Source organism: Pristiophorus japonicus, unplaced genomic scaffold (assembly GCF_044704955.1).
Source record: "Pristiophorus japonicus isolate sPriJap1 unplaced genomic scaffold, sPriJap1.hap1 HAP1_SCAFFOLD_29, whole genome shotgun sequence".
NCBI classification, from domain to species: Eukaryota; Metazoa; Chordata; class Chondrichthyes; family Pristiophoridae; genus Pristiophorus; species Pristiophorus japonicus.
Genome location: NW_027252668.1, coordinates 3,436,161 through 3,462,970, shown reverse-complemented (window position 1 = coordinate 3,462,970; position 26,810 = coordinate 3,436,161). Strand labels below are relative to the sequence as shown.

Sequence of the window (26,810 nt, the reverse complement as noted above, 5' to 3'; positions counted from 1 at the left end):
TCTATCTCCGAACCGACTCCGTTTCCGACCCAACCCACTCCGCAGTTTGCTGTCATGCAGTTCTCTCACCTCACCAAAAAGGAATTCAATTTTAAGGAGTTTGAGTGGTACAACAGGAGCGAGGCTCTGGTGACTCAAATCCAACAGATTAAGGGCGACACATACACACCGACTGCAATCAAAACCATCGTGTAAGTACAGGGCACCCTGCGGGGGGGATTTAGACCACACTTGGAGCACTGTGTACAGTTCTGGTCTGGTTAGACCACACTTGGAGCACTGTGTACAGTTCTGGTCTGATTAGACCACACTTGGAGCACTGTGTGCACAGTTCTGGCCTGGTTAGACCATACTTGGGGTACTCTGCACAGATCTGGTCTGATTAGACCACACTTGGAGTACTCTGCACAGATCTGGTCTGGTTGGACCACACTTGGAGTACTCTGTACAGATCTAGTCTACCTATTCTAAAACAGGATATCGAGGCACTGGAGAAAATGCCGAAAAGATTTATGAGGATGATGCCAGAACTGCAAGGTTAGAACTATCAGGAAAAACTGAACAGGCTGGAACTGTTTTCTCTGGAGATGAGAAGGCTGAGGAGTGACCTGATGGGTTATGAAGGGGTTTTGATAGGGTTGACGTAGAGAAGATGTTTGCACTTGTGGGGAAGACCAGAACTAGGGGGCCATCAATATAAGATAGTCACTAATAAATTCAATCGGGAATTCAGGAGAAACTTTTTCACCCAGAGAGCGGTGAGAATGTGGAACTCACTACCACAGGGAGTGGTTGAGGCGAATAGCACAGATGCATTTAAGGGGGAGCTCAATAAACACATGAGGGAGAAAGGAATAGAAGGATATGGTGATGGGGTGAGATGAAGAGGGGTGAGAGGAGGCTCGTGTGGAGCATAAACACCGGCACGGACCAGTTGGGCCGAATGGCCTGTTTCTGTGACGTATATCTTTATGTAACCCTATGTAAATACTGTACCTCCAACATTAATAAAGCAAATGGTATGTTGACATTTATTACAAGAGGATTTGAGTATTAGAGTAACGGCATCTTACTGCAATTATATAGGGCCCTGGTGAGACCGCATCTGGAGTATTGTGTACAGTTCTGGTCTCCTTACCTGAGGAAGGATATACTTGCCATAAAGGTTCACCAAACTGATCCCTGGGATGGGAGGGATTGTCCTATGAGGAGAGATTGAGTAGACTTGGCCTATATTCTCCAGAGTTTAGAAGAACGAGAGGTGATCTCATTAAAACAGGGCTTGACAGGGTCGTGTAGGGAGGATGTTTCCTCTGGATGGGGAGTCTAGAACCAGGGGTCACCGTCTCGGAATAAGGCATCGGCCATTTAGGACTGAGATGAGGAGAAACTTCTTCACTCAGAGGATACTGAATCTTTGGAATTCTCAACCCCAGAGGGCTGTGGAGGCTCAGTCTTTCAGTATGTTCACGACAGAGAGCGATAGATTTTTGGACTCAGTAGTCCCAAGGCACTTCACAGTATTATCAGATAAAAATTAGACTCCGCGTCGCATAAGGAGAAATTGGGGCAGGTGACAAAAAGCTTGGTCAAAATGTTTGGTTTTTAGGAGCGTCTTGAAGGAGGAAAGAGTGGTAGAGAGACAGAGAGGGTTAGGCAGGGAGTTCCAGAGCTTAGGGCCCAGGCAACAGAAGGCACAGCCACCGATGGTTGAGCGATTATAATCAGGGATGCTTAGGAGGGCAGAATTAGAGGAGCGCAGACATCTCGGGGGGGGGGGTTGTGGGGCTGGAGGAGATTAGAGATAGGGAGGGTGGTGGACCATGGAGGGATTTGAAAGTAAAGTAGAGAGAATTTTGAGATTGAGGTGGTGCTTAACCGGGAGCCAATGGAGGTCAGTGAGCACAGGGGGTGATGGGTCAGTGAGCACAGGGGGTGATGGGTCAGTGAGCACAGGGGGTGATGGGTCAGTGAGCACAGGGGGTGATGGGTCAGTGAGCACAGGGGGTGATGGGTCAGTGAGCACAGGGGGTGATGGGTCAGTGAGCACAGGGGGTGATGGGTCAGTGAGCACAGGGGGTGATGGGTCAGTGAGCACAGGGGGTGATGGGTCAGTGAGCACAGGGGGTGATGGGTCAGTGAGCACAGGGGGTGATGGGTCAGTGAGCACAGGGGGTGATGGGTCAGTGAGCACAGGGGGTGATGGGTCAGTGAGCACAGGGGGTGATGGGTCAGTGAGCACAGGGGGTGATGGGTCAGTGAGCACAGGGGGTGATGGGTCCGTGAGCACAGGGGGTGATGGGTCAGTGAGCACAGGGGGTGATGGGTCAGTGAGCACAGGGGGTGATGGGTCAGTGAGCACAGGGGGTGATGGGTCAGTGAGCACAGGGGGTGATGGGTCAGTGAGCACAGGGGGTGATGGGTCAGTGAGCACAGGGGGTGATGGGTCAGTGAGCACAGGGGGTGATGGGTCAGTGAGCACAGGGGGTGATGGGTCAGTGAGCACAGGGGGTGATGGGTCAGTGAGCACAGGGGGTGATGGGTCAGTGAGCACAGGGGGTGATGGGTCAGTGAGCACAGGGGGTGATGGGTCAGTGAGCACAGGGGGTGATGGGTCAGTGAGCACAGGGGGTGATGGGTCAGTGAGCACAGGGGGTGATGGGTCAGTGAGCACAGGGGGTGATGGGTCAGTGAGCACAGGGGGTGATGGGTCAATGAGCACAGGGGGTGATGGGTCAGTGAGCACAGGGGGAGTGATGGGTCAGTGAGCACAGGGGGGTGATGGGTCAGTGAGCACAGGGGGGTGATGGGTCAGTACAGGAGGTGATGGGTCAGTGAGCACAGGGGGGTGATGGGTGAGTGAGCACAGGGGGGTGATGGGTCAGTACAGAGGGTGATGGGTCAGTGAGCACAGGAGGTGATGGGTCAGTGAGCACAGGAGGTGATGGGTCAGTGAGCACAGGGGGGGTGATGGGTCAGTGAGCACAGGGAGGGGTGATGGGTCAGTGAGCACAGAGGGGGTGATGGGTCAGTGAGCACAGGGGGGGTGATGGGTCAGTGAGCACAGAGGGGTGATGGGTGAGTGAGCACAGAGGGGTGATGGGTCAGTACAGGGGGTGATGGGTGAGTGAGCACAGGGGGTGATGGGTGAGTGAGCACAGGGGGTGATGGGTCAGCGAGCACAGGGGGTGATGGGTCAGCGAGCACAGGGGGGTGATGGGTGAGTGAGCACAGGGGGGTGATGGGTGAGTGAGCACAGGGGGTGATGGGTGAGCGAGCACAGGGGGTGATGGGTGAGCGAGCACAGGGGGTGATGGGTGAGCGAGCACAGGGGGTGATGGGTCAGCGAGCACAGGGGGTGATGGGTCAGCGAGCACAGGGGGTGATGGGTCAGCGAGCACAGGGGGTGATGGGTCAGCGAGCACAGGGGGTGATGGGTCAGCGAGCACAGGGGGTGATGGGTCAGCGAGCACAGGGGGTGATGGGTCAGTGAGCACAGGGGGTGATGGGTCAGTGAGCACAGCGGGTGATGGGTCAGTGAGCACAGCGGGTGATGGGTCAGTGAGCACAAGGGGTGATGGGTCAGTGAGCACAGGGGGTGATGGGTCAGTGAGCACAGGGGGTGATGGGTCAGTGAGCACAGGGGGTGATGGGTCAGTGAGCACAGGGGGTGATGGGTCAGTGAGCACAGGGGGGTGATGGATCAATGAGCACAGGGGGTGATGGGTCAGTGAGCACAGTGGGTGATGGGTCAGTGAGCACAGTGGGTGATGGGTCAGCGAGCACAGGGGGTGATGGGTCAGTGAGCACAGGGGGTGATGGGTCAGTGAGCACAGTGGGTGATGGGTCAGTGAGCACAGTGGGTGATGGGTCAGCGAGCACAGGGGGGTGATGGGTCAGTGAGCACAGGGGGTGATGGGTCAGTGAGCACAGGGGGTGATGGGTGAGCGGGACTTGGTGTGACTTAGGACACGGGGCTGCCGAATTTTGGATCACCTCTAGTTTACGTAGGTTAGAATGTGGGAGGCCAGCCAGGAGTGTGTTGGAATAGTCAAGTCTGGAGGTAACAAAATGCATGGATGAGGGCTTCAGCAGCGAATGAGCTGAGGCAGGGGCGGAGACGGGTGATGTTACGGAGGTGGAAATAGGCAGTTTTAGTGATGTTGTGGATATGTGGCTGGAAGCTCATTTCAGGGTCAAATACGGGACCAAGGGATATGGGGATCGGATGGGAAGGTGGAGTTAAGGTCAAAGATCAGCCATGATCTCATTGAACGGTGGAGCAGGCTGAGGGGCCGAATGATGGACTCTTGCTGCTAGTTCTTGTGAAAGGCACAATGACGGGCACAAACGTGAGGGCGTGTTAACTGAAGTCTCTCTCCCTTTTCTCAGGGAGGACATCTTTGTGGAGCACAGCGGGCTGAGGGCCAACTCCCGGCGGGTCATGGTCGTCATCACCGACGGGAAGTCCAACGATCCCGGCACCACCTTCACCGAGGCCATTGCTCAGGCCGAGGGCAAACACATCCTCCGGTTCGCTGTCGGGGTGAGGGGAGAGGGAGGGGAGGGGACGGGACGGGATAAGGAGAGAGGTGGGAGGGGAGGGAGAGGGGGGTGGGGGAGGGAGAGGGAGGTGATGGGGGAAGAGGGGGGAGGGGGAAGGGGAGGGAGAAGAGGGGAGGGAGAGGGCGGGGGAGAGAGATGGGGAGGGAGAAGAGAAGAGGAGGGGGTAGGGGAGGTGGGGAGGGAGGGAAGGGAGGGAGAGAGAGGGGGGAGGGAGAGGGCGGGGGAGGAGGGGGGAGGCGAGAAGAGGGGCGTGGAGAGGAGGGGGAGGGGAGGGAGGGAGAGAAGGCGGGGGGAGAGTGGGAGGGGGAGGAGAGGGGAGGGGATGGGAGAGGAGAGGAGGAGAAGCAGAGGGGTGGGAGGGGAGAAGAGGCAGGGGGAGGTGTGGGAGGAGGGTGGAGAAGAGGGGATGGAGGAAAGAGGAGGGGTGTTTAGAAGAGGGGAGGGAGTGAGAACAGGGAGGGCGGGGGGAGAGGAGGAGGTGCGAGGAGGGGAGCGTGTAGAGGAGGGGGAGGGAGAGAGGAGGTTATACAGAGGAGGGGAGGGGAAGGGAGTGAATGGGGAGATGAGAGGGGGAAGGGGAGGTAGCAGAGTGGAGGGAGGGGAGCAGGAAGGAGGGGGGAGGGTATGGAGGGGAGGCGATATAGGGTAGGGGACGAGAGGAGAGGGGAAGGGACGAGAGGAGAGGGGAGGGGTCCGGGAAGGAGGGGATGGCAGGGAAGGGGAGCGGAGGAGAGGGGACGGTTGGGGAGGGGAGCGGAGGAGAGGGAAGGGGAGGAGTGGGGAGGGGAGTGGAGGAGAGGGAAGGGGAGGAGTGGGGAGGAAAGGCTGCCGGAGGGGAGAGTGAACATAAGAAATAGGAGCAGGAGTAGGTCACTTGGCCCCTCGAGCCTGCTCCGCCATTCAATAAGATCGTGGCTGATCTGATCTTGGCCTCAATTCACATTCCCCGCCCTCTTCCCATAATCCTTCACTCCCTACTCATTCAGAAATCTGTCTATCTCCACCTTGAATATATTCAATGACCCAGCCCTCCACAGCTCTCTGGGGCAGAGACTTCCAAAGATTCATGACCCTCTGAGAGAAGAAATTCTTCCTCATTTCCGATTTAAATGGGTGACCCCTTATTCTGAAGCTATGCCTCCTAGTGCTAGATTCCCCCACGAGGGGAAACATCCTCTCTGCAAATACCCTGTCAAGCTCCTTGAGAATCGTACACGTTTCAATAAGATCACCTCTCATTCTTCTGACCTGCAATGAGTATTGGCCCAAAACTGCTTAACCTTTCTCCATATTACAACCCGGCTCCCTCAGTACTGCCCCTCCGACAGTACAGCACTCCCTCAGTACTGGCCCTCCGACAGAGCAGCACTCCCTCAGTACTGCCCCTCCGACAGTGCAGCTCTCCCTCAGTACTGCCCCTCCGACAGTACAGCCCTCCCTCAGTACTGCCCCTCCGACAGTGCAGCACTCCCTCAGTACTGCCCCTCCGACAGTGCAGCACTCCCTCAGTATTGAGAGGTTTAGGGAGGGAATTCCAGGGCTTAGGGCCCAGCCAGCTGAAGGCACGCCGCCAATGGTGGAGCGATGGAAATCTGAGGGGATGCGCAAGAAGCCAGAATTGGAGGAGCGCAGAGAATCAGTGGGTTTTAGCGGCTGGAGAAGGTTACAGAGATAGGGGAGAGAGGTGTTGCTAGCAGCATGGAGGGATTCACGAAACAAGAGGAGTAGATCTTGGAAAGAAACTGCAAATGGAGGAGGTTACAGAGATAGGGAGGGTTGTAGGAGCTGAAGGAGGTTACAGAGATAGAGAGGGGTGTAGGAGCTGAAGGAGGTTACAGAGCTAGGGAGGGGTGTAGAGGCTGAAGGAGGTTACAGAGATAGGGAGGGATGTAGGAGCTGGAGGAGGTTACAGAGATAGGGAGGGGTGTAGGGGCTGGAGGAGGTTACAGAGAAAGGGAGGGGTGTCGGGCTGGAGGAGGTTACAGAGATAGGGAGGGGTGTAGGGGCTGGAGGAGGTTACAGAGATAGGGAGGTGGTGATGAGCGTGATGGAGGAATTTAAGAATCTGTTACTGGAGGCGTTGGGTGAGTGGGAGTCCGTGTGGGTCAGTGAGCAACAGGCGGGGAGTTTGGACACGGTGGGAGCAGGCGGTGGGGTGGGTGGGAGCTGGTGGTGATTGGGACTCGGGGAGTTTGGACACGGTGGGAGCAGGCGGTGGGGTGGGGGGGGTCTGGTGGTGATTGGGACTCGGGGAGTTTGGACACGGTGGGAGCAGGCGGTGGGGGTGGGGGGTCTGGCGGTGATTGGGACTCGGGGAGTTTGGACACGGTGGGAGCAGGCGGTGGGGTGGGGGAGAGCTGGCGGTGATTGGGACTCGGAGTTTGGACACAGTGGGAGCAGGCGGTGGGTGGGGGGGAGCTGGTGGTGATTGGGACTCGGGGAGTTTGGACACAGTGGGAGCAGGCGGTGGGGTGGGGGGGGTCTGGCTGTGATTGGGACTCGGGGAGTTTGGACACGGTGGGAGCAGGCGGTGGGGTGAGGGGAGCTGGTGGTGATTGGGACTCGGGGAGTTTGGACACGGTGGGAGCAGGCGGTGGGGTGGGAGGTCTGGTGGTGATTGGGACTCGGGGAGTTTGGACACAGTGGGAGCAGGCGGTGGGGTGGGGGGGAGCTGGCGGTGATTGGGACTCGGGGAGTTTGGACACAGTGGGAGCAGGCGGTGGGGTGGGGGGGGTCTGGCGGTGATTGGGACTCGGGGAGTTTGGACACAGTGGGAGCAGGCGGTGGGGTGGGGGGGGTCTGGCGGTGATTGGGACTCGGGGAGTTTGGACACAGTGGGAGCAGGCGGTGGGGTTGTGGGGGGGGCTCTGGCAGTGATTGGGACTCGGGGAGTTTGGACACGGTGGGAGCAGGCGGTGGGGTGGGGGGAGGTCTGGCGGTGATTGGGACTCGGGGAGTTTGGACACGGTGGGAGCAGGCGGTGGGGTGGGGGGGGCTCTGGTGGTGATTGGGACTCGGGGAGTTTGGACATGGTGGGAGCAGGCAGTGGGGTTGGGGGGGGCTCTGGTGGTGATTGGGACTCGGGGAGTTTGGACACAGTGGGAGCTGGCCAAGGTTGATAAAATGCCTCATCCGTATCTTACGTATCTCTCTTCTATCTCCGAACCGACTCCGTTTCCGACCCAACCCACTCCGCAGTTTGCTGTCATGCAGTTCTCTCACCTCACCAAAAAGGAATTAAATTTTGAGGAGTTTGAGTGGTACAACAGGAGCGAGGCTCTGGTGACTCAAATCCAACAGATTAAGGGCGACACGTACACACCGACTGCAATCAAAACCATCGTGTAAGTACAGGGCACCCTGCGGGGGGGATTTAGACCACACTTGGAGCATTGCGTACAGTTCTGGTCTGGTTAGACCACACTTGGAGCACTGTGCACAGTTCTGGTCTGGTTAGACCACACTTGGAGCACTGTGTGCACAGTTCTGGCCTGGTTAGACCATACTTGGGGTACTCTGCACAGATCTGGTCTGATTAGACCACACTTGGAGTACTCTGCACAGATCTGGTCTGGTTAGACCACACTTGGAGTACTCTGTACAGATCTGGTCTACCTATTCTAAAACAGGATATCGAGGCACTGGAGAAAATGCCGAAAAGATTTATGAGGATGATGCCAGAACTGCAAGGTTAGAACTATCAGGAAAAACTGAACAGGCTGGAACTGTTTTCTCTGGAGATGAGAAGGCTGAGGAGTGACCTGATGGGTTATGAAGGGGTTTTGATAGGGTTGACGTGGAGAAGATGTTTGCACTTGTGGGGTAGACCAGAACTAGGGGGCCATCACTATAAGATAGTCACTAATAAATTCAATCGGGAATTCAGGAGAAACCTTTTCACCCAGAGAGCGGTGAGAATGTGGAACTCACTACCACAGGGAGTGGTTGTGGCAAATAGCACAGATGCATTTAAGGGGAGCTCAATAAACACATGAGGGAGAAAGGAATAGAAGGATATGGTGATGGGGTGAGATGAAGAGGGGTGAGAGGAGGCTCGTGTGGAGCATAAACACCGGCACGGACCAGTTGGGCCGATTGGCCTGTTTCTGTGACGTATATCTTTATGTAACCCTATGTAAATACTGCACCTCCAACATTAATAAAGCAAATGGTATGTTGACATTTATTACAAGAGGATTTGAGTATTAGAGTAACGGCATCTTACTGCAATTATATCGGGCCCTGGTGAGATCACACCTGGAGTATTGTGTACAGTTCTGGTCTCCTTACCTGAGGAAGGATATACTTGCCATAAAGGTTCACCAGACTGATCCCTGGGATGGGAGAGATTGTCCTATGAGGAGAGATTGAGTAGACTTGGCCAATATTCTCCAGAGTTTAGAAGAACGAGAGGTGATATCATTAAAACAGGGCTTGACAGGGTCGTGTAGGGAGGATGTTTCCTCTGGATGGGGAGTCTAGAACCAGGGGTCACCGTCTCGGAATAAGGCATCGGCCATTTAGGACTGAGATGAGGAGAAACTTCTTCACTCAGAGGATGCTGAATCTTTGGAATTCTCTACCCCAGAGGGCTGTGGAGGCTCAGTCTTTCAGTATATTCACGACAGAGAGCGATAGATTTTTGAACCCAGTAGTCCCAAGGCACTTCACAGGAGTATTATCAGATAAAAATTAGACTCCGCGTCGCATAAGGAGAAATGAGGGCAGGTGACGAAAAGCTTGGTCAAAAAGTTCGGTTTTCAGGAGCGTCTTGAAGGAGGAAAGAGTGGTAGAGAGACAGAGAGGGTTAGGCAGGGAGTTCCAGAGCTTAGGGCCCAGGCAACAGAAGGCACAGCCACCGATGGTTGAGCGATTATAATCAGGAATGCTCAGGAGGGCAGAATTAGAGGAGCGCAGACATCTCGGGGGGTTGTGGGGCTGGAGGAGATTACAAAGATAGGGAGGGCAGCGGGCCATGGAGGGATTTGAAAGTAAAGATTAGAATTTTGAGATTGAGGTGGTGCTTAACCGGGAGCCAATGGAGGTCAGTGAGCACAGGGGGCGATGGGTCAGTGAACACAGGGGGGCGATGGGTCAGCGAGCACAGGGGGGCGATGGGTCAGCGAGCACAGGGGGGCGATGGGTCAGCGAGCACAGGGGGGCGATGGGTCAGCGAGCACAGGGGGGCGATGGGTCAGCGAGCACAGGGGGGCGATGGGTCAGCGAGCACAGGGGGGCGATGGGTCAGCGAGCACAGGGGGGCGATGGGTCAGCGAGCACAGGGGGGCGATGGGTCAGCGAGCACAGGGGGGCGATGGGTCAGCGAGCACAGGGGGGGCGATGGGTCAGCGAGCACAGGGGGGCGATGGGTCAGCGAGCACAGGGGGGCGATGGGTCAGCGGGCACAGGGGGTGATGGGTCAGCGAGCACGGGGGGTGATGGGTCAGCGAGCACGGGGGGTGATGGGTCAGCGAGCACGGGGGGTGATGGGTCAGCGAGCACGGGGGGTGATGGGTCAGCGAGCACGGGGGGTGATGGGTCAGCGAGCACAGGGGGGTGATGGGTCAGCGAGCACAGCGGGTGATGGGTCAGCGAGCACGGGGGGTGATGGGTCAGCGAGCACGGGGGGTGATGGGTCAGCGAGCACAGCGGGTGATGGGTCAGCGGGCACAGCGGGTGATGGGTCAGTGAGCACAGCGGGTGATGGGTCAGTGAGCACAGCGGGTGATGGGTCAGTGAGCACAGCGGGTGATGGGTCAGTGGGCACAGCGGGTGATGGGTCAGTGAGCACAGCGGGTGATGGGTCAGTGAGCACAGCGGGTGATGGGTCAGTGAGCACAGGGGGTGATGGGTCAGCGAGCACAGTGGGTGATGGGTCAGTGAGCACAGGGGGGTGATGGGTCAGTGAGCACAGGGGGTGATGGGTCAGCGAGCACAGTGGGTGATGGTTCAGTGAGCACAGCGGGTGATGGGTCAGCGAGCACAGCGGGTGATGGGTCAGCGAGCACAGGGGGTGATGGGTCAGTGAGCACAGCGGGTGATGGGTCAGTGAGCACAGCGGGTGATGGGTCAGTGAGCACAGGGGGTGATGGGTCAGTGAGCACAAGGGGTGATGGGTCAGTGAGCACAGGGGGTGATGGGTCAGTGAGCACAGGGGGTGATGGGTCAGTGAGCACAGGGGGTGATGGGTCAGTGAGCACAGGGGGGTGATGGATCAATGAGCACAGGGGGTGATGGGTCAGTGAGCACAGTGGGTGATGGGTCAGTGAGCACAGTGGGTGATGGGTCAGCGAGCACAGGGGGTGATGGGTCAGTGAGCACAGGGGGTGATGGGTCAGTGAGCACAGTGGGTGATGGGTCAGTGAGCACAGTGGGTGATGGGTCAGCGAGCACAGGGGGGTGATGGGTCAGTGAGCACAGGGGGTGATGGGTCAGTGAGCACAGGGGGTGATGGGTGAGCGGGACTTGGTGTGACTTAGGACACGGGGCTGCCGAATTTTGGATCACCTCTAGTTTACGTAGGTTAGAATGTGGGAGGCCAGCCAGGAGTGTGTTGGAATAGTCAAGTCTGGAGGTAACAAAATGCATGGATGAGGGCTTCAGCAGCGAATGAGCTGAGGCAGGGGCGGAGACGGGTGATGTTACGGAGGTGGAAATAGGCAGTTTTAGTGATGTTGTGGATATGTGGCTGGAAGCTCATTTCAGGGTCAAATACGGGACCAAGGGATATGGGGATCGGATGGGAAGGTGGAGTTAAGGTCAAAGATCAGCCATGATCTCATTGAACGGTGGAGCAGGCTGAGGGGCCGAATGGTGGACTCTTGCTGCTAGTTCTTGTGAAAGGCACAATGACGGGCACAAACGTGAGGGCGTGTTAACTGAAGTCTCTCTCCCTTTTCTCAGGGAGGACATCTTTGTGGAGCACAGCGGGCTGAGGGCCAACTCCCGGCGGGTCATGGTCGTCATCACCGACGGGAAGTCCAACGATCCCGGCACCACCTTCACCGAGGCCATTGCTCAGGCCGAGGGCAAACACATCCTCCGGTTCGCTGTCGGGGTGAGGGGAGAGGGAGGGGAGGGGACGGGACGGGATAAGGAGAGAGGTGGGAGGGGAGGGAGAGGGGGGTGGGGGAGGGAGAGGGAGGTGATGGGGGAAGAGGGGGGAGGGGGAAGGGGAGGGAGAAGAGGGGAGGGAGAGGGCGGGGGAGAGAGATGGGGAGGGAGAAGAGAAGAGGAGGGGGTAGGGGAGGTGGGGAGGGAGGGAAGGGAGGGAGAGAGAGGGGGGAGGGAGAGGGCGGGGGAGGAGGGGGGAGGCGAGAAGAGGGGCGTGGAGAGGAGGGGGAGGGGAGGGAGGGAGAGAAGGCGGGGGGAGAGTGGGAGGGGGAGGAGAGGGGAGGGGATGGGAGAGGAGAGGAGGAGAAGCAGAGGGGTGGGAGGGGGGAAGAGGCAGGGGGAGGTGTGGGAGGAGGGTGGAGAAGAGGGGATGGAGGAAAGAGGAGGGGTGTTTAGAAGAGGGGAGGGAGTGAGAACAGGGAGGGCGGGGGGAGAGGAGGAGGTGCGAGGAGGGGAGCGTGTAGAGGAGGGGGAGGGAGAGAGGAGGTTATACAGAGGAGGGGAGGGGAAGGGAGTGAATGGGGAGATGAGAGGGGGAAGGGGAGGTAGCAGAGTGGAGGGAGGGGAGCAGGAAGGAGGGGGGAGGGTATGGAGGGGAGGCGATATAGGGTAGGGGACGAGAGGAGAGGGGAAGGGACGAGAGGAGAGGGGAGGGGTCCGGGAAGGAGGGGATGGCAGGGAAGGGGAGCGGAGGAGAGGGGACGGTTGGGGAGGGGAGCGGAGGAGAGGGAAGGGGAGGAGTGGGGAGGGGAGTGGAGGAGAGGGAAGGGGAGGAGTGGGGAGGAAAGGCTGCCGGAGGGGAGAGTGAACATAAGAAATAGGAGCAGGAGTAGGTCACTTGGCCCCTCGAGCCTGCTCCGCCATTCAATAAGATCGTGGCTGATCTGATCTTGGCCTCAATTCACATTCCCCGCCCTCTTCCCATAATCCTTCACTCCCTACTCATTCAGAAATCTGTCTATCTCCACCTTGAATATATTCAATGACCCAGCCCTCCACAGCTCTCTGGGGCAGAGACTTCCAAAGATTCATGACCCTCTGAGAGAAGAAATTCTTCCTCATTTCCGATTTAAATGGGTGACCCCTTATTCTGAAGCTATGCCTCCTAGTGCTAGATTCCCCCACGAGGGGAAACATCCTCTCTGCAAATACCCTGTCAAGCTCCTTGAGAATCGTACACGTTTCAATAAGATCACCTCTCATTCTTCTGACCTGCAATGAGTATTGGCCCAAAACTGCTTAACCTTTCTCCATATTACAACCCGGCTCCCTCAGTACTGCCCCTCCGACAGTACAGCACTCCCTCAGTACTGGCCCTCCGACAGAGCAGCACTCCCTCAGTACTGCCCCTCCGACAGTGCAGCACTCCCTCAGTATTGAGAGGTTTAGGGAGGGAATTCCAGGGCTTAGGGCCCAGCCAGCTGAAGGCACGGCCGCCAATGGTGGAGCGATGGAAATCTGAGGGGATGCGCAAGAAGCCAGAATTGGAGGAGCGCAGAGAATCAGTGGGTTTTAGCGGCTGGAGAAGGTTACAGAGATAGGGGAGAGAGGTGTTGCTAGCAGCATGGAGGGATTCACGAAACAAGAGGAGTAGAGCTTGGAAAGAAACTGCAAATGGAGGAGGTTACAGAGATAGGGAGGGTTGTAGGAGCTGAAGGAGGTTACAGAGATAGAGAGGGGTGTAGGAGCTGAAGGAGGTTACAGAGCTAGGGAGGGGTGTAGAGGCTGAAGGAGGTTACAGAGATAGGGAGGGATGTAGGAGCTGGAGGAGGTTACAGAGATAGGGAGGGGTGTAGGGGCTGGAGGAGGTTACAGAGAAAGGGAGGGGTGTCGGGCTGGAGGAGGTTACAGAGATAGGGAGGGGTGTAGGGGCTGGAGGAGGTTGCAGAGATAGGGAGGGGTGTAGGGCTGGAGGAGGTTACAGAGATAGGGAGGGGTGTAGGGGCTGGAGGAGGTTACAGAGATAGGGAGGTGGTGATGAGCGTGATGGAGGAATTTAAGAATCTGTTACTGGAGGCGTTGGGTGAGTGGGAGTCCGTGTGGGTCAGTGAGCAACAGGCGGGGAGTTTGGACACGGTGGGAGCAGGCGGTGGGGTGGGTGGGAGCTGGTGGTGATTGGGACTCGGGGAGTTTGGACACGGTGGGAGCAGGCGGTGGGGTGGGGGGGGTCTGGTGGTGATTGGGACTCGGGGAGTTTGGACACGGTGGGAGCAGGCGGTGGGGGTGGGGGGTCTGGCGGTGATTGGGACTCGGGGAGTTTGGACACGGTGGGAGCAGGCGGTGGGGTGGGGGAGAGCTGGCGGTGATTGGGACTCGGAGTTTGGACACAGTGGGAGCAGGCGGTGGGTGGGGGGGAGCTGGTGGTGATTGGGACTCGGGGAGTTTGGACACAGTGGGAGCAGGCGGTGGGGTGGGGGGGGTCTGGCTGTGATTGGGACTCGGGGAGTTTGGACACGGTGGGAGCAGGCGGTGGGGTGAGGGGAGCTAGTGGTGATTGGGACTCGGGGAGTTTGGACACGGTGGGAGCAGGCGGTGGGGTGGGGGGGGGGGTCTGGTGGTGATTGGGACTCGGGGAGTTTGGACACGGTGGGAGCAGGCGGTGGGGTGGGAGGTCTGGTGGTGATTGGGACTCGGGGAGTTTGGACACAGTGGGAGCAGGCGGTGGGGTGGGGGGGAGCTGGCGGTGATTGGGACTCGGGGAGTTTGGACACAGTGGGAGCAGGCGGTGGGGTGGGGGGGGTCTGGCGGTGATTGGGACTCGGGGAGTTTGGACACAGTGGGAGCAGGCGGTGGGGTGGGGGGGGTCTGGCGGTGATTGGGACTCGGGGAGTTTGGACACAGTGGGAGCAGGCGGTGGGGTTGTGGGGGGGGCTCTGGCAGTGATTGGGACTCGGGGAGTTTGGACACGGTGGGCGCAGGCGGTGGGGTGGGGGGAGGTCTGGCGGTGATTGGGACTCGGGGAGTTTGGACACGGTGGGAGCAGGCGGTGGGGTGGGGGGGGCTCTGGTGGTGATTGGGACTCGGGGAGTTTGGACATGGTGGGAGCAGGCAGTGGGGTTGGGGGGGGCTCTGGTGGTGATTGGGACTCGGGGAGTTTGGACACAGTGGGAGCTGGCCAAGGTTGATAAAATGCCTCATCCGTATCTTACGTATCTCTCTTCTATCTCCGAACCGACTCCGTTTCCGACCCAACCCACTCCGCAGTTTGCTGTCATGCAGTTCTCTCACCTCACCAAAAAGGAATTAAATTTTGAGGAGTTTGAGTGGTACAACAGGAGCGAGGCTCTGGTGACTCAAATCCAACAGATTAAGGGCGACACGTACACACCGACTGCAATCAAAACCATCGTGTAAGTACAGGGCACCCTGCGGGGGGGATTTAGACCACACTTGGAGCATTGCGTACAGTTCTGGTCTGGTTAGACCACACTTGGAGCACTGTGCACAGTTCTGGTCTGGTTAGACCACACTTGGAGCACTGTGTGCACAGTTCTGGCCTGGTTAGACCATACTTGGGGTACTCTGCACAGATCTGGTCTGATTAGACCACACTTGGAGTACTCTGCACAGATCTGGTCTGGTTAGACCACACTTGGAGTACTCTGTACAGATCTGGTCTACCTATTCTAAAACAGGATATCGAGGCACTGGAGAAAATGCCGAAAAGATTTATGAGGATGATGCCAGAACTGCAAGGTTAGAACTATCAGGAAAAACTGAACAGGCTGGAACTGTTTTCTCTGGAGATGAGAAGGCTGAGGAGTGACCTGATGGGTTATGAAGGGGTTTTGATAGGGTTGACGTGGAGAAGATGTTTGCACTTGTGGGGTAGACCAGAACTAGGGGGCCATCACTATAAGATAGTCACTAATAAATTCAATCGGGAATTCAGGAGAAACCTTTTCACCCAGAGAGCGGTGAGAATGTGGAACTCACTACCACAGGGAGTGGTTGTGGCAAATAGCACAGATGCATTTAAGGGGAGCTCAATAAACACATGAGGGAGAAAGGAATAGAAGGATATGGTGATGGGGTGAGATGAAGAGGGGTGAGAGGAGGCTCGTGTGGAGCATAAACACCGGCACGGACCAGTTGGGCCGAATGGCCTGTTTCTGTGACGTATATCTTTATGTAACCCTATGTAAATACTGCACCTCCAACATTAATAAAGCAAATGGTATGTTGACATTTATTACAAGAGGATTTGAGTATTAGAGTAACGGCATCTTACTGCAATTATATCGGGCCCTGGTGAGATCACACCTGGAGTATTGTGTACAGTTCTGGTCTCCTTACCTGAGGAAGGATATACTTGCCATAAAGGTTCACCAAACTGATCCCAGGGATGGGAGAGATTGTCCTATGAGGAGAGATTGAGTAGACTTGGCCAATATTCTCCAGAGCTTAGAAGAACGAGAGGTGATCTCATTAAAACAGGGCTTGACAGGGTCGTGTAGGGAGGATGTTTCCTCTGGATGGGGAGTCTAGAACCAGGGGTCACCGTCTCGGAATAAGGCATCGGCCATTTAGGACTGAGATGAGGAGAAACTTCTTCACTCAGAGGATACTGAATCTTTGGAATTCTCTACCCCAGAGGCCTGTGGAGGCTCAGTCTTTCAGTATATTCACGACAGAGAGCGATAGATTTTTGGACCCAGTAGTCCCAAGGAACTTCACAGGAGTATTATCAGATAAAAATTAGACTCCGCGTCGCATAAGGAGAAATGAGGGCAGGTGACGAAAAGCTTGGTCAAAATGTTTGGTTTTTAGGAGCGTCTTGAAGGAGGAAAGAGTGGTAGAGAGACAGAGAGGGTTAGGCAGGGAGTTCCAGAGCTTAGGGCCCAGGCAACAGAAGGCACAGCCACCGATGGTTGAGCGATTATAATCAGGGATGCTCAGGAGGGCAGAATTAGAGGAGCGCAGACATCTCGGGGGGTTGTGGGGCTGGAGGAGATTACAGAGATAGGGAGGGCAGCGGGCCATGGAGGGATTTGAAAGTAAAGATTAGAATTTTGAGATCGAGGTGGTGCTTAACCGGAAGCCAATGTAGGTCAGTGAGCACAGGGGGGCGATGGGTCAGCGAGCACAGGGGGGCGATGGGTCAGCGAGCACAGGGGGGCGATGGGTCAGCGAGCACAGGGGGGCGATGGGTCAGCGAGCACAGGGGGGCGATGGGTCAGCGAGCACAGGGGGGCGATGGGTCAGCGAGCACAGGGGGGCGATGGGTCAGCGAGCACAGGGGGGCGATGGGTCAGCGAGCACAGGGGGGCGATGGGTCAGCGAGCACAGGGGGGTGATGGGTCAGCGAGCACAGGGGGGCGATGGGTCAGCGAGCACAGGGGGTGATGGGTCAGCGAGCACAGGGGGGCGATGGGTCAGCGAGCACAGGGGGGCGATGGGTCAGCGAGCACAGGGGGGCGATGGGTCAGCGAGCACAGGGGGGCGATGGGTCAGCGAGCACAGGGGGCGATGGATCAGCGAGCACAGGGGGGCGATGGGTCAGCGAGCACAGGGGGGCGATGGGTCAGCGAGCACAGGGGGGCGATGGGTCAGCGAGCACAGGGGGGCGATGGGTCAGCGGGCACAGGGGGGTGATGGGTCAGCGAGCACGGGGGGTGATGGGTCAGCGAGCACGGGGGGTGATGGGTCAGCGAGCACGGGGGGTGATGGGTCAGCGGGCACAGCGGGTGATGGGTCAGTGAGCACAGCGGGTGATGGGTCAGTGAGCACAGCGGGTGATGGGTCAGTGGGCACAGCGGGTGATGGGTCAGTGGGCACAGCGGGTGATGGGTCAGTGAGCACAGCGGGTGATGGGTCAGTGGGCACAGCGGGTGATGGGTCAGTGGGCACAGTGGGTGATGGGTCAGTGAGCACAGGGGGTGATGGGTCAGCGAGCACAGTGGGCGATGGGTCAGTGAGCACAGGGGGGTGATGGGTCAGTGAGCACAGGGGGTGATGGGTCAGCGAGCACAGTGGGTGATGGGTCAGTGAGCACAGGGGGGTGATGGGTCAGTGAGCACAGCGGGTGATGGGTCAGCGAGCACAGCGGGTGATGGGTCAGTGAGCACAGCGGGTGATGGGTCAGTGGGCACAGCGGGTGATGAGTCAGTGAGCACAGCGGGTGATGGGTCAGTGGGCACAGCGGGTGATAGGCCAGTGAGCACAGCGGGTGATGGGCCAGTGAGCACAGCGGGTGATGGGTCAGTGGGCACAGGGGGTGATGGGTCAGCGAGCACAGGGGGGTGATGGGTCAGTGAGCACAGTGGGTGATGGGTCAGTGAGCACAGTGGGTGATGGGTGAGTGGGACTTGGTGTGAGTTAGGACACGGGGCTGCCGAATTTTGGATCACCTCTAGTTTACGTAGGTTAGAATGTGGGAGGCCAGCCAGGAGTGTGTTGGAATAGTCAAGTCTGGAGATAACAAAAGGCATGGATGAGGGCTTCAGCAGCGAATGAGCTGAGGCAGGGGCGGAGACGGGTGATGTTACGGAGGTGGAAATAGGCAGTTTTAGTGATGTTGTGGATATGTGGCTGGAAGCTCATTTCAGGGTCAAATACGGGACCAAGGGATATGGGGATCGGACGGGAAGGTGGAGTTAAGGTCGAAGATCAGCCATGATCTCATTGAACGGTGGAGCAGGCTGAGGGACCGAATGGTGGACTCTTGCTGCTAGTTCTTGTGAAAGGCACAATGACAGGCACAAACGCGATGGCGTGTTAACTGAAGTCTCCCTCCCTTTCCCCAGGGAGGACATCTTTGTGGAGCACAGCGGGCTGAGGGCCAACTCCCGGCGGGTCATGGTCGTCATCACCGACGGGAAGTCCAACGATCCCGGCACCACCTTCACCGAGGCTATCGCTCAGGCCGAGGGCAAACACATCCTCCGGTTCGCCGTCGGGGTGAGGGTGGGGGGAGGGGAGGGGACGGGGGACGGGAGAAGGGGAGAGGAGGGAGGGAGGGAGGGGGTAGAGGGGATGGGAGGAGAGGGGAGGGGAGGGGTCCGGGAGGGAGGGGGCTGGGAGGAGAGCGGAGGAGAGGGAGTAAGAGGGGAGGAGAGAGGCTGACTGGGGAGAGGAGAGGAGGGGAAGTGAGGGGAGGGGATGAGAGAGGAGGGGTAGAAAGGAGAGGGGAGGAGTGGAAAGGAGAGGGGAGGTGAGGCTAGGGGGAGGAGAGTGTGGGGGAGGGGAGGAGAGGGGAGGGTAGCGGAGGGGGGGCGAAGGAGATGAGAGGGGAAGGAAGTGCGGAGAGGGGACGGGTGGGGAGTGGAGCGGAGGAGAGGGGACGGGTGGGCAGGGGAGCGGAGGAGAGGGAAGAGGAGGAGTGGGGAGGGGAGCGGAAGAGGGGGAAGGGGAGGACTGGGGAGGAAAGGCTGCCGGAGGGGAGAGTGAACATAAGAAATAGGAGCAGGAGTAGGTCACTTGGCCCCTCGAGCCTGCTCCGCCATTCAATAAGATCGTGGCTGATCTGATCTTGGCCTCAATTCACATTCCCCGCCCTCGTCCCATAATCCTTCACTCCCTTCTCATTCAGAAATCTGTCTATCTCCACCTTGAATATATTCAATGACCCAGCCTCCACAGCTCTCTGCGGCAGAGATTTCCAAAGATTCACGACCCTCTGAGAGAAGAAATTCTTCCTCATTTCCGATTTAAATGGGCGACCCCTTATTCCGAAGCTATGCCTCCTAGTGCTAGATTCCCCCACGAGGGGAAACATCCTCTCTGCAAATACCCTGTCAAGCTCCTTGAGAATCGTACACGTTTCAACAAGATCACCTCTCATTCTTCTAACCTGCAATGAGTATAGGCCCAAAACTGGTTAAGCTTTCTCCATATAACAACCCCCTCATCTCTGGAATCAACTTTGTGAATCTTCTTTGAACTGCTTCCAATGCAAGTATATCCCTCCTTTAAAATGGAGACCAAAACTGCATGCAGTACTCCAGGTGTGGCCTCACCTGACAGTTGTAGCAGGACTTCTCTGCTTTTATACTCTATCCCCCTTGCAATAAAGCCAACATTCAATTTGCCTTCCTAATTACTTGCTGTACCTGCATACTAACTTTTTGTGTTTCATACTCAAGGACCCCCTGGTCCCTCTGTACTGCAGCACTTTGTCATCTCTCCCCATTTAAATAATAATTCGCTTTTTTATTTTGCCTACCAAAGTGGATAACCTCACATTTTCCCACATTGTACTCCACCTACCAAATATTTGCCCACTCACAGCCTATCTACCTCCCTCTGCTGATTCTTTGTGTCCTCCTCACAACTTGCTTTTCCTCCCATCTTTGTATCATCAGCAAATTCGGTGACACGACACTCGGTCCCTTCATCCAAGTCATTAATATAGATTGTAAATAGTTGAGGTCCCAGCACTGATCCCTGAAGAACCCCACTGGTCATTGTTTGCCAACCTGAAAATGACCCATTTATCCTGAGACTCTGTTTTCTGTTCGTTAACCAATCCTCTATCCATGCTGATATATTATTCCCAACCCCATGAGCTTTTATCTTGTGCAGTAATCTTTTATGTGGCACCTTATCGAATGCCTTCTGGAAATCCAAATACACCACATCCACTGGTTCCCCTTTATCCACCCTGTTCGTTACATCCTCAAAGAATGCCAGCAAATTTGACAAACATGATTTCCCTTTCATAAAACCATGCTGACTCTGCTTGACTGCATTATGATTTTCTAAATGTTCTACTGCTTCCTTAATAATGGACTGCAGCTTTTTCCCAATGTCAGATGTTAGTCTAACTGGTCTATAGTTTCCTGCTTTCTGTCTCCCTCCTTTGTTAAATCGGGGCGTTACATTTGCGGGTTTCCAATCCGCTGGGACCTTCCCAGAATCTAGAGAATTTTGGTAGATTACAACCAATACATCCACTATCTCTGCAGCCACTTCTTTTAAGACCTTAGGATGCAGGCCATCAGGAGCACAGGACTTGTCCACCTTTAGTCCCATTAGTTTGCCTAGTACTTGTTCTCTAGTGATAGTTTTAAGTTCCCCTCCCCCAATAGCCCCTTGATTATCAATTATTGAGATGCTTTTTGTGTCTTCTACTGTGAAGACTGATACAAAATATTTGTTCAAAGTCTCTGCCATTTCTCTGTTTCCCATTATTAATTCCCCGGTCTCATCCTCTAAGGGACCAACGTTTACTTTAGCTACTTGTTCCCTTTTTGTATACCTGTAGAAGCTCTTAAACTCTGTTTTTATATTTCTTGCAAGTTTACTCTCATAAGCTATCTTCTCGCTCTTTATAATTTTTTTAGTTGTCCTTTGCTGGTTTCTAAAAAATTCCCAATCCTCTGGCCTTTCACTAATCTTCGCAACATCATATACCTGTATTTCAATTTGATACCGTCCTTTACTTCCTTAGTTAGCCACGGATGGTTCTGTGGGGACAAGGGATGGGAGAGGAGGAATGGGGGGGAGGTTGTCTCGGGATGAGGCGGGGGGGGAGAGATGGAGGGGAGAGGAAAGGAGGGGATGGGAGGAAAGGCTGATGGAGGGGAGGAGGAGGAGGAGGGACAAGGGATGGGAGAGGAGAAATGGGGACAAGGGATGGGAGAGGAGGAATGGGGGGACAAGGGATGGGAGAGGAGGAATGGGGGAACAAGGGATGGGAGAGGAGGAATGGGGGGGACAAGGGATGGGTGAGGAGGAATGGGGGGACAAGGGATGGGAGAGGAGGAATGGGGGGACAAGGGATGGGAGAGGAGGAATGGGGGGGACAAGGGATGGGAGAGGAGGAATGGGGGGACAAGGGATGGGAGAGGAGGAATGGGGGGACAAGGGATGGGAGAGGAAGAATGGGGGGACAAGGGATGGGAGAGGAGGAATGGGGGGACAAGGGATGGGAGAGGAGGAATGGGGGACAAGGGATGGGAGAGGAGGAATGGGGGGACAAGGGATGGGAGAGGAGGAATGGGGGGACAAGGGATGGGAGAGGAGGAATGGGGGGGACAAGGGATGGGAGAGGAGGAATGGGGGGACAAGGGATGGGAGAGGAGGAATGGGGGGACAAGGGATGGGAGAGGAGGAATGCGGGGGACAAGGGATGAGAGAGGAGGAATGCGGGGGACAAGGGATGGGAGAGGAGGAATGGGGGAACAAAGGATGGGAGAGGAGGAATGGGGGGACAAGGGATGGGAGAGGAGGAATGGGGGACAAGGGATGGGAGAGGAGGAATAGGGGTGGTGTCTCCGGGTGAGGGGGTCGGAAGGGGAGTGCAGGTGCTTTAATCCGGCCAATGACCATCTCGCACTATGTCTCCCCCCTCCCCCTCCCCCCCGGGTCAGGTGGGACCCGACTTTCAGAGCGCGGATGGACGGCGGGAATTGACGCTCATCGCCTCTAACTCCACCAATGATACCGTCTTCTCTGTGCAGAACTACGCAGCACTGGGGACCATCCAGGAGATGCTGCAGGCCAAGATCTTCGCTATCGAAGGTGCAGGAGAGAGACAGAGACAGAGATGGAGAGAGAGTGTGAGAGACAGAGAGAGAGAAAGACAGAGCGAGTGAGAGACGGAGAGTGAGAGTGTGTGAGAGACAGAGAGTGAGAGAAAGACAGAGCGAGTGAGAGACAGAGACAGAGTGAGAGACAGAGAGTGAGAGTGTGTGAGAGACAGAGTGACAGAGAGAGTGAGTGAGGGTGTGTGAGAGTGTGAGAGATAGAGAATGAGACACGGCTGACACTCTGGTCCCTGAACACAGCAGACTCACACCGGGATTGAAATGCCGGGGTAATTCCAGACTCACACCGGGACTGAAATGCCGGGGTAATTCCAGACTCACACCGGGATTGAAATGCCGGGGTAATTCCAGACTCACACCGGGACTGAAATGCCGGGGTAATTCGAGACTCACACCGGGACTGAAATGCCGGGGTAATTCCAGACTCACACCGGGACTGAAATGCCGGGGTAATTCCAGACTCACACCGGGATTGAAATGCCGGGGTAATTCCAGACTCACACCGGGACTGAAATGCCGGGGTAATTCCAGACTCACACCGGGACTGAAATGCCGGGGTAATTCCAGACTCACACCGGGACTGAAATGCCGGGGTAATTCCAGGCTCACACCGGGACTGAAATGCCGGGGTAATTCCAGACTCACACGGACTGAAATTCCGGGGTAATTCCAGACTCACACCGGGACTGAAATGCCGGGGTAATTCCAGACTCACACCGGGACTGAAATGCCGGGGTAATTCCAGACTTACACCGGGACTGAAATGCCGGGGTAATTCCAGGCTCACACCGGGACTGAAATTCCGGGGTAATTCCAGACTCACACCGGGACTGAAATGCCGGGGTAATTCCAGACTCACACCGGGATTGAAATGCCGGGGTAATTCCAGACTTACACCGGGACTGAAATGCCGGGGTAATTCCAGGCTCACACCGGGACTGAAATGCCGGGGTAATTCCAGACTCACACCGGGACTGAAATGCCGGGGTAATTCCAGACTCACACCGGGATTGAAATGCCGGGGTAATTCCAGACTCACACCGGGATTGAAATACGGGGTAATTCCAGACTCACACTGGGACTGAAATGCCGGGGTAATTCCAGACTCACACCGGGATTGAAATGCCGGGGTAATTCCAGACTCACACCGGGACTGAAATGCCGGGGTAATTCCAGGCTCACACCGGGACTGAAATGCCGGGGTAATTCCAGGCTCACACCGGGACTGAAATGCCGGAGTAATTCCAGACTCACACCGGGACTGAAATGCCGGGGTAATTCCAGACTCACACCGGGACTGAAATGCCGGGGTAATTCCAGGCTCACACCGGGATTGAAATGCCGGGGTAATTCCAGACTCACACCGGGACTGAAATGCCGGGGTAATTCCAGGCTCACACCGGGACTGAAATGCCGGGGTAATTCCAGGCTCACACCGGGACTGAAATGCCGGAGTAATTCCAGACTCACACCGGGACTGAAATGCCGGGGTAATTCCAGACTCACACCGGGACTGAAATGCCGGGGTAATTCCAGGCTCACACCGGGACTGAAATGCCGGGGTAATTCCAGGCTCACACCGGGACTGAAATTCCGGGGTAATTCCAGACTCTCACCGGGACTGAAATGCCGGGTAATTCCAGACTCACACCGGGACTGAAATGCCGGGGTAATTCCAGACTCACACCGGGACTGAAATGGCGGGGTAATTCCAGACTCACACCGGGACTGAAATGCCGGGGTAATTCCAGACTCACACCGGGATTGAAATGCCGGGGTAATTCCAGACTCACACCGGGATTGAAATACGGGGTAATTCCAGACTCACACTGGGACTGAAATGCCGGGGTAATTCCAGACTCACACCGGGATTGAAATGCCGGGGTAATTCCAGACTCACACCGGGACTGAAATGCCGGGGTAATTCCAGGCTCACACCGGGACTGAAATGCCGGGGTAATTCCAGGCTCACACCGGGACTGAAATGCCGGAGTAATTCCAGACTCACACCGGGACTGAAATGCCGGGGTAATTCCAGACTCACACCGGGACTGAAATGCCGGGGTAATTCCAGGCTCACACCGGGATTGAAATGCCGGGGTAATTCCAGACTCACACCGGGACTGAAATGCCGGGGTAATTCCAGGCTCGCACCGGGACTGAAATGCCGGTGTAATTCCAGGCTCACACCGGGACTGAAATGCCGGAGTAATTCCAGACTCACACCGGGACTGAAATGCCGGGGTAATTCCAGACTCACACCGGGACTGAAATGCCGGGGTAATTCCAGGCTCACACCGGGACTGAAATGCCGGAGTAATTCCAGACTTACACCGGGACTGAAATGCCGGGGTAATTCCAGGCTCACACCGGGACTGAAATTCCAGGGTAATTCCAGACTCTCACCGGGACTGAAATGCCGGGTAATTCCAGACTCACACCGGGACTGAAATGCCGGGGTAATTCCAGGCTCACACCGGGACTGAAATTCCGGGGTAATTCCAGACTCACACCGGGATTGAAATGCCGGGGTAATTCCAGACTTACACCGGGACTGAAATGCCGGGGTAATTCCAGGCTCACACCGGGACTGAAATGCCGGGGTAATTCCAGACTCACACCGGGACTGAAATGCCGGGGTAATTCCAGACTCTCACACTAAAATCTGATTCTTCCTATTCCCAATTCTGACAGGGGCTCAGGGAATAGTGAATACCTCTTCCTTTGTGAATGAGATGAGCCAGGAAGGTTTCAGCTCTCTCCTGACATCGGTGAGTCAAAGTGCGACAAGGGTGTGCGATTAAACACAGAACACACAGGCTCCAGTGTCTCCTGTACAGATACAATTACACAGTTTGACAGCACAGAGACAGGCCATTCTGCCCAACTGGTCCGTGCCGCTGTTTATGCTCCACACGAGCCTCCTCCCACCCCTCCTCATCTCAGCCCATCACCATATCCTTCTATTCCTTTCTCCCTCCTGCGTTTATCCAGCTTCCCCTTAAATGCATCTGTGCTATTCGCCTCAACCACTCCCTGTGGTAGTGAGTTCCACATTCTCACCACTCTCTGGGTAAAGAAGTTTCTCCTGAATTCCCTGTTGGGTTTAGTAGTGACTATCTTATCTTGATGGCCCATAGTTCTCGCCCCACATGTGGAAACATATTCTCCACGTCTACTCTATCGAACTATTTCATAATCTTCAAGACCTCTATCAGATCACCCCTCAGCTTTCTCTTTTCTAGAGAAATGAGGCCCAACCTATTGAATCTTTCCTGACAAGAATAACTTCTCAGTTCTGGTAGCATTTTTGTAAATAGTTTTTGCACCTTCCCCAGTGCATTTTTGTAAGATCGAGGCTAGAACTGTGCACAGTGCTCCAAGTGTGGTCTAACCAGACCAGAAATGTGCACAGTGCTCCAAGTGTGGTCTCACCAGACCAGAACTGTGCACAGTGCTCCAAGTGTGGTCTAACCAGACCAGAACTGTGCACAGTGCTCCAAGTGTGGTCTAACCAGACCAGAACTGTGCACAGTGCTCCAAGTGTGGTCTAACCAGACCAGAACTGTGCACAGTGCTCCAAGTGTGGTCTAACCAGACCAGAACTGTACGCAGTGCTCCAAGTGTGGTCTCACCAGACCAGAACTGTGCACAGTGCTCCAAGTGTGCTGTAACCAGACCAGAACTGTACGCAGTGCTCCAAGTGTGGTCTCACCAGACCAGAACTGTGCACAGTGCTCCAAGTGTGGTCTAACCAGACCAAAACTGAACACAGTGCTCCAAGTGTTTAAGAAGGGAAAAAGGGATACGCCGAGTAATTACAGGTCTGACAGCCTAACCTCAGTTGTGGGAAAACTACTGGAAACATCCTGAAAGATAGGGTAAATCTGCATTTGGATAGGCAAGGATTATTTAGGGACAGTCAGCACGGATTTGTTAAAGGAAGATCGTGTTTGACTAACCTGATTGAATTTTTTGAGGAGATATCCAAGAGGGTTGATGAAGGTAGTGCATACGATGTAGTATATCTGGACTTTATCAAGGCTTTTGATAAGATCCCGCATGGTAGACTGGTCATGAAGGTTAAAGCCCATGGGATCCAGGGAAAAGTGGCAAGTTGGATCCAAAATTGGCTCGGAGGTAGGAAGCAAAGGGTAATGATTGATGGATGTTTGTGTGACTGGAAGGATATTTCCAGTGAGGTTCCACAGGGCTCAGTATTGGGTCCCTTGCTTTTTGTGGTATATATCAACGATTTAGATTTGAAGATAGGGCGTGTGATTAAGGAGTTTGCAGACGACACTAACATTGGCTGCGTGGTTGATAATGAAGAGGAAAGTCATGGGCTGCAGGAGGATATCAATCTACTGGTCAGGTGGGCAGAGCAGTGGAAATGGAATTTAATTCAGAGAAGTGTGAGGTGATGCACTTTGGGAGGGCTAATAAGGAAAGGGTATACACATTAAGCGGTAGGCCACTTAATAGTGTAGATGAACAAAGGGACCTTGGAGTGCTCGTCCACAGATCCCTGAAAGTAGCAGGCCAGGTGGATAAGGTGGTTAAGAAGGCATACGGAACGCTTGCCTTTATTGGCCGAGGCACAGAATATAAGAGCAGGGAGGTTATGCTTAAATTGTATAA

The 26,810-nt window shown here is 55.6% G+C and overlaps 1 protein-coding gene across 9 annotated transcripts in view; it reads left to right on the top strand.

Annotated features, from left to right (window-relative positions):
• The window catches only part of LOC139248202 (integrin alpha-X-like), a 110,465-nt gene that overhangs the window by 31,608 nt on the left and 52,047 nt on the right, over nt 1-26,810 (top strand). For 6 of the 9 annotated variants that reach the window (XM_070871942.1, XM_070871945.1, XM_070871944.1 and 3 more), the window contains 8 exons: nt 46-191; nt 4,393-4,546; nt 7,765-7,910; nt 11,470-11,623; nt 14,884-15,029; nt 18,426-18,579; nt 21,993-22,143; nt 24,864-24,940. In XM_070871942.1, the coding sequence (XP_070728043.1) occupies nt 46-191; nt 4,393-4,546; nt 7,765-7,910; nt 11,470-11,623; nt 14,884-15,029; nt 18,426-18,579; nt 21,993-22,143; nt 24,864-24,940 (1,128 nt within the window). The remainder of the gene's footprint in view (nt 1-45; nt 192-4,392; nt 4,547-7,764; nt 7,911-11,469; nt 11,624-14,883; nt 15,030-18,425; nt 18,580-21,992; nt 22,144-24,863; nt 24,941-26,810) is intronic. The other 3 variants (XM_070871946.1, XM_070871947.1, XM_070871948.1) reach the window with 1 other exon arrangement.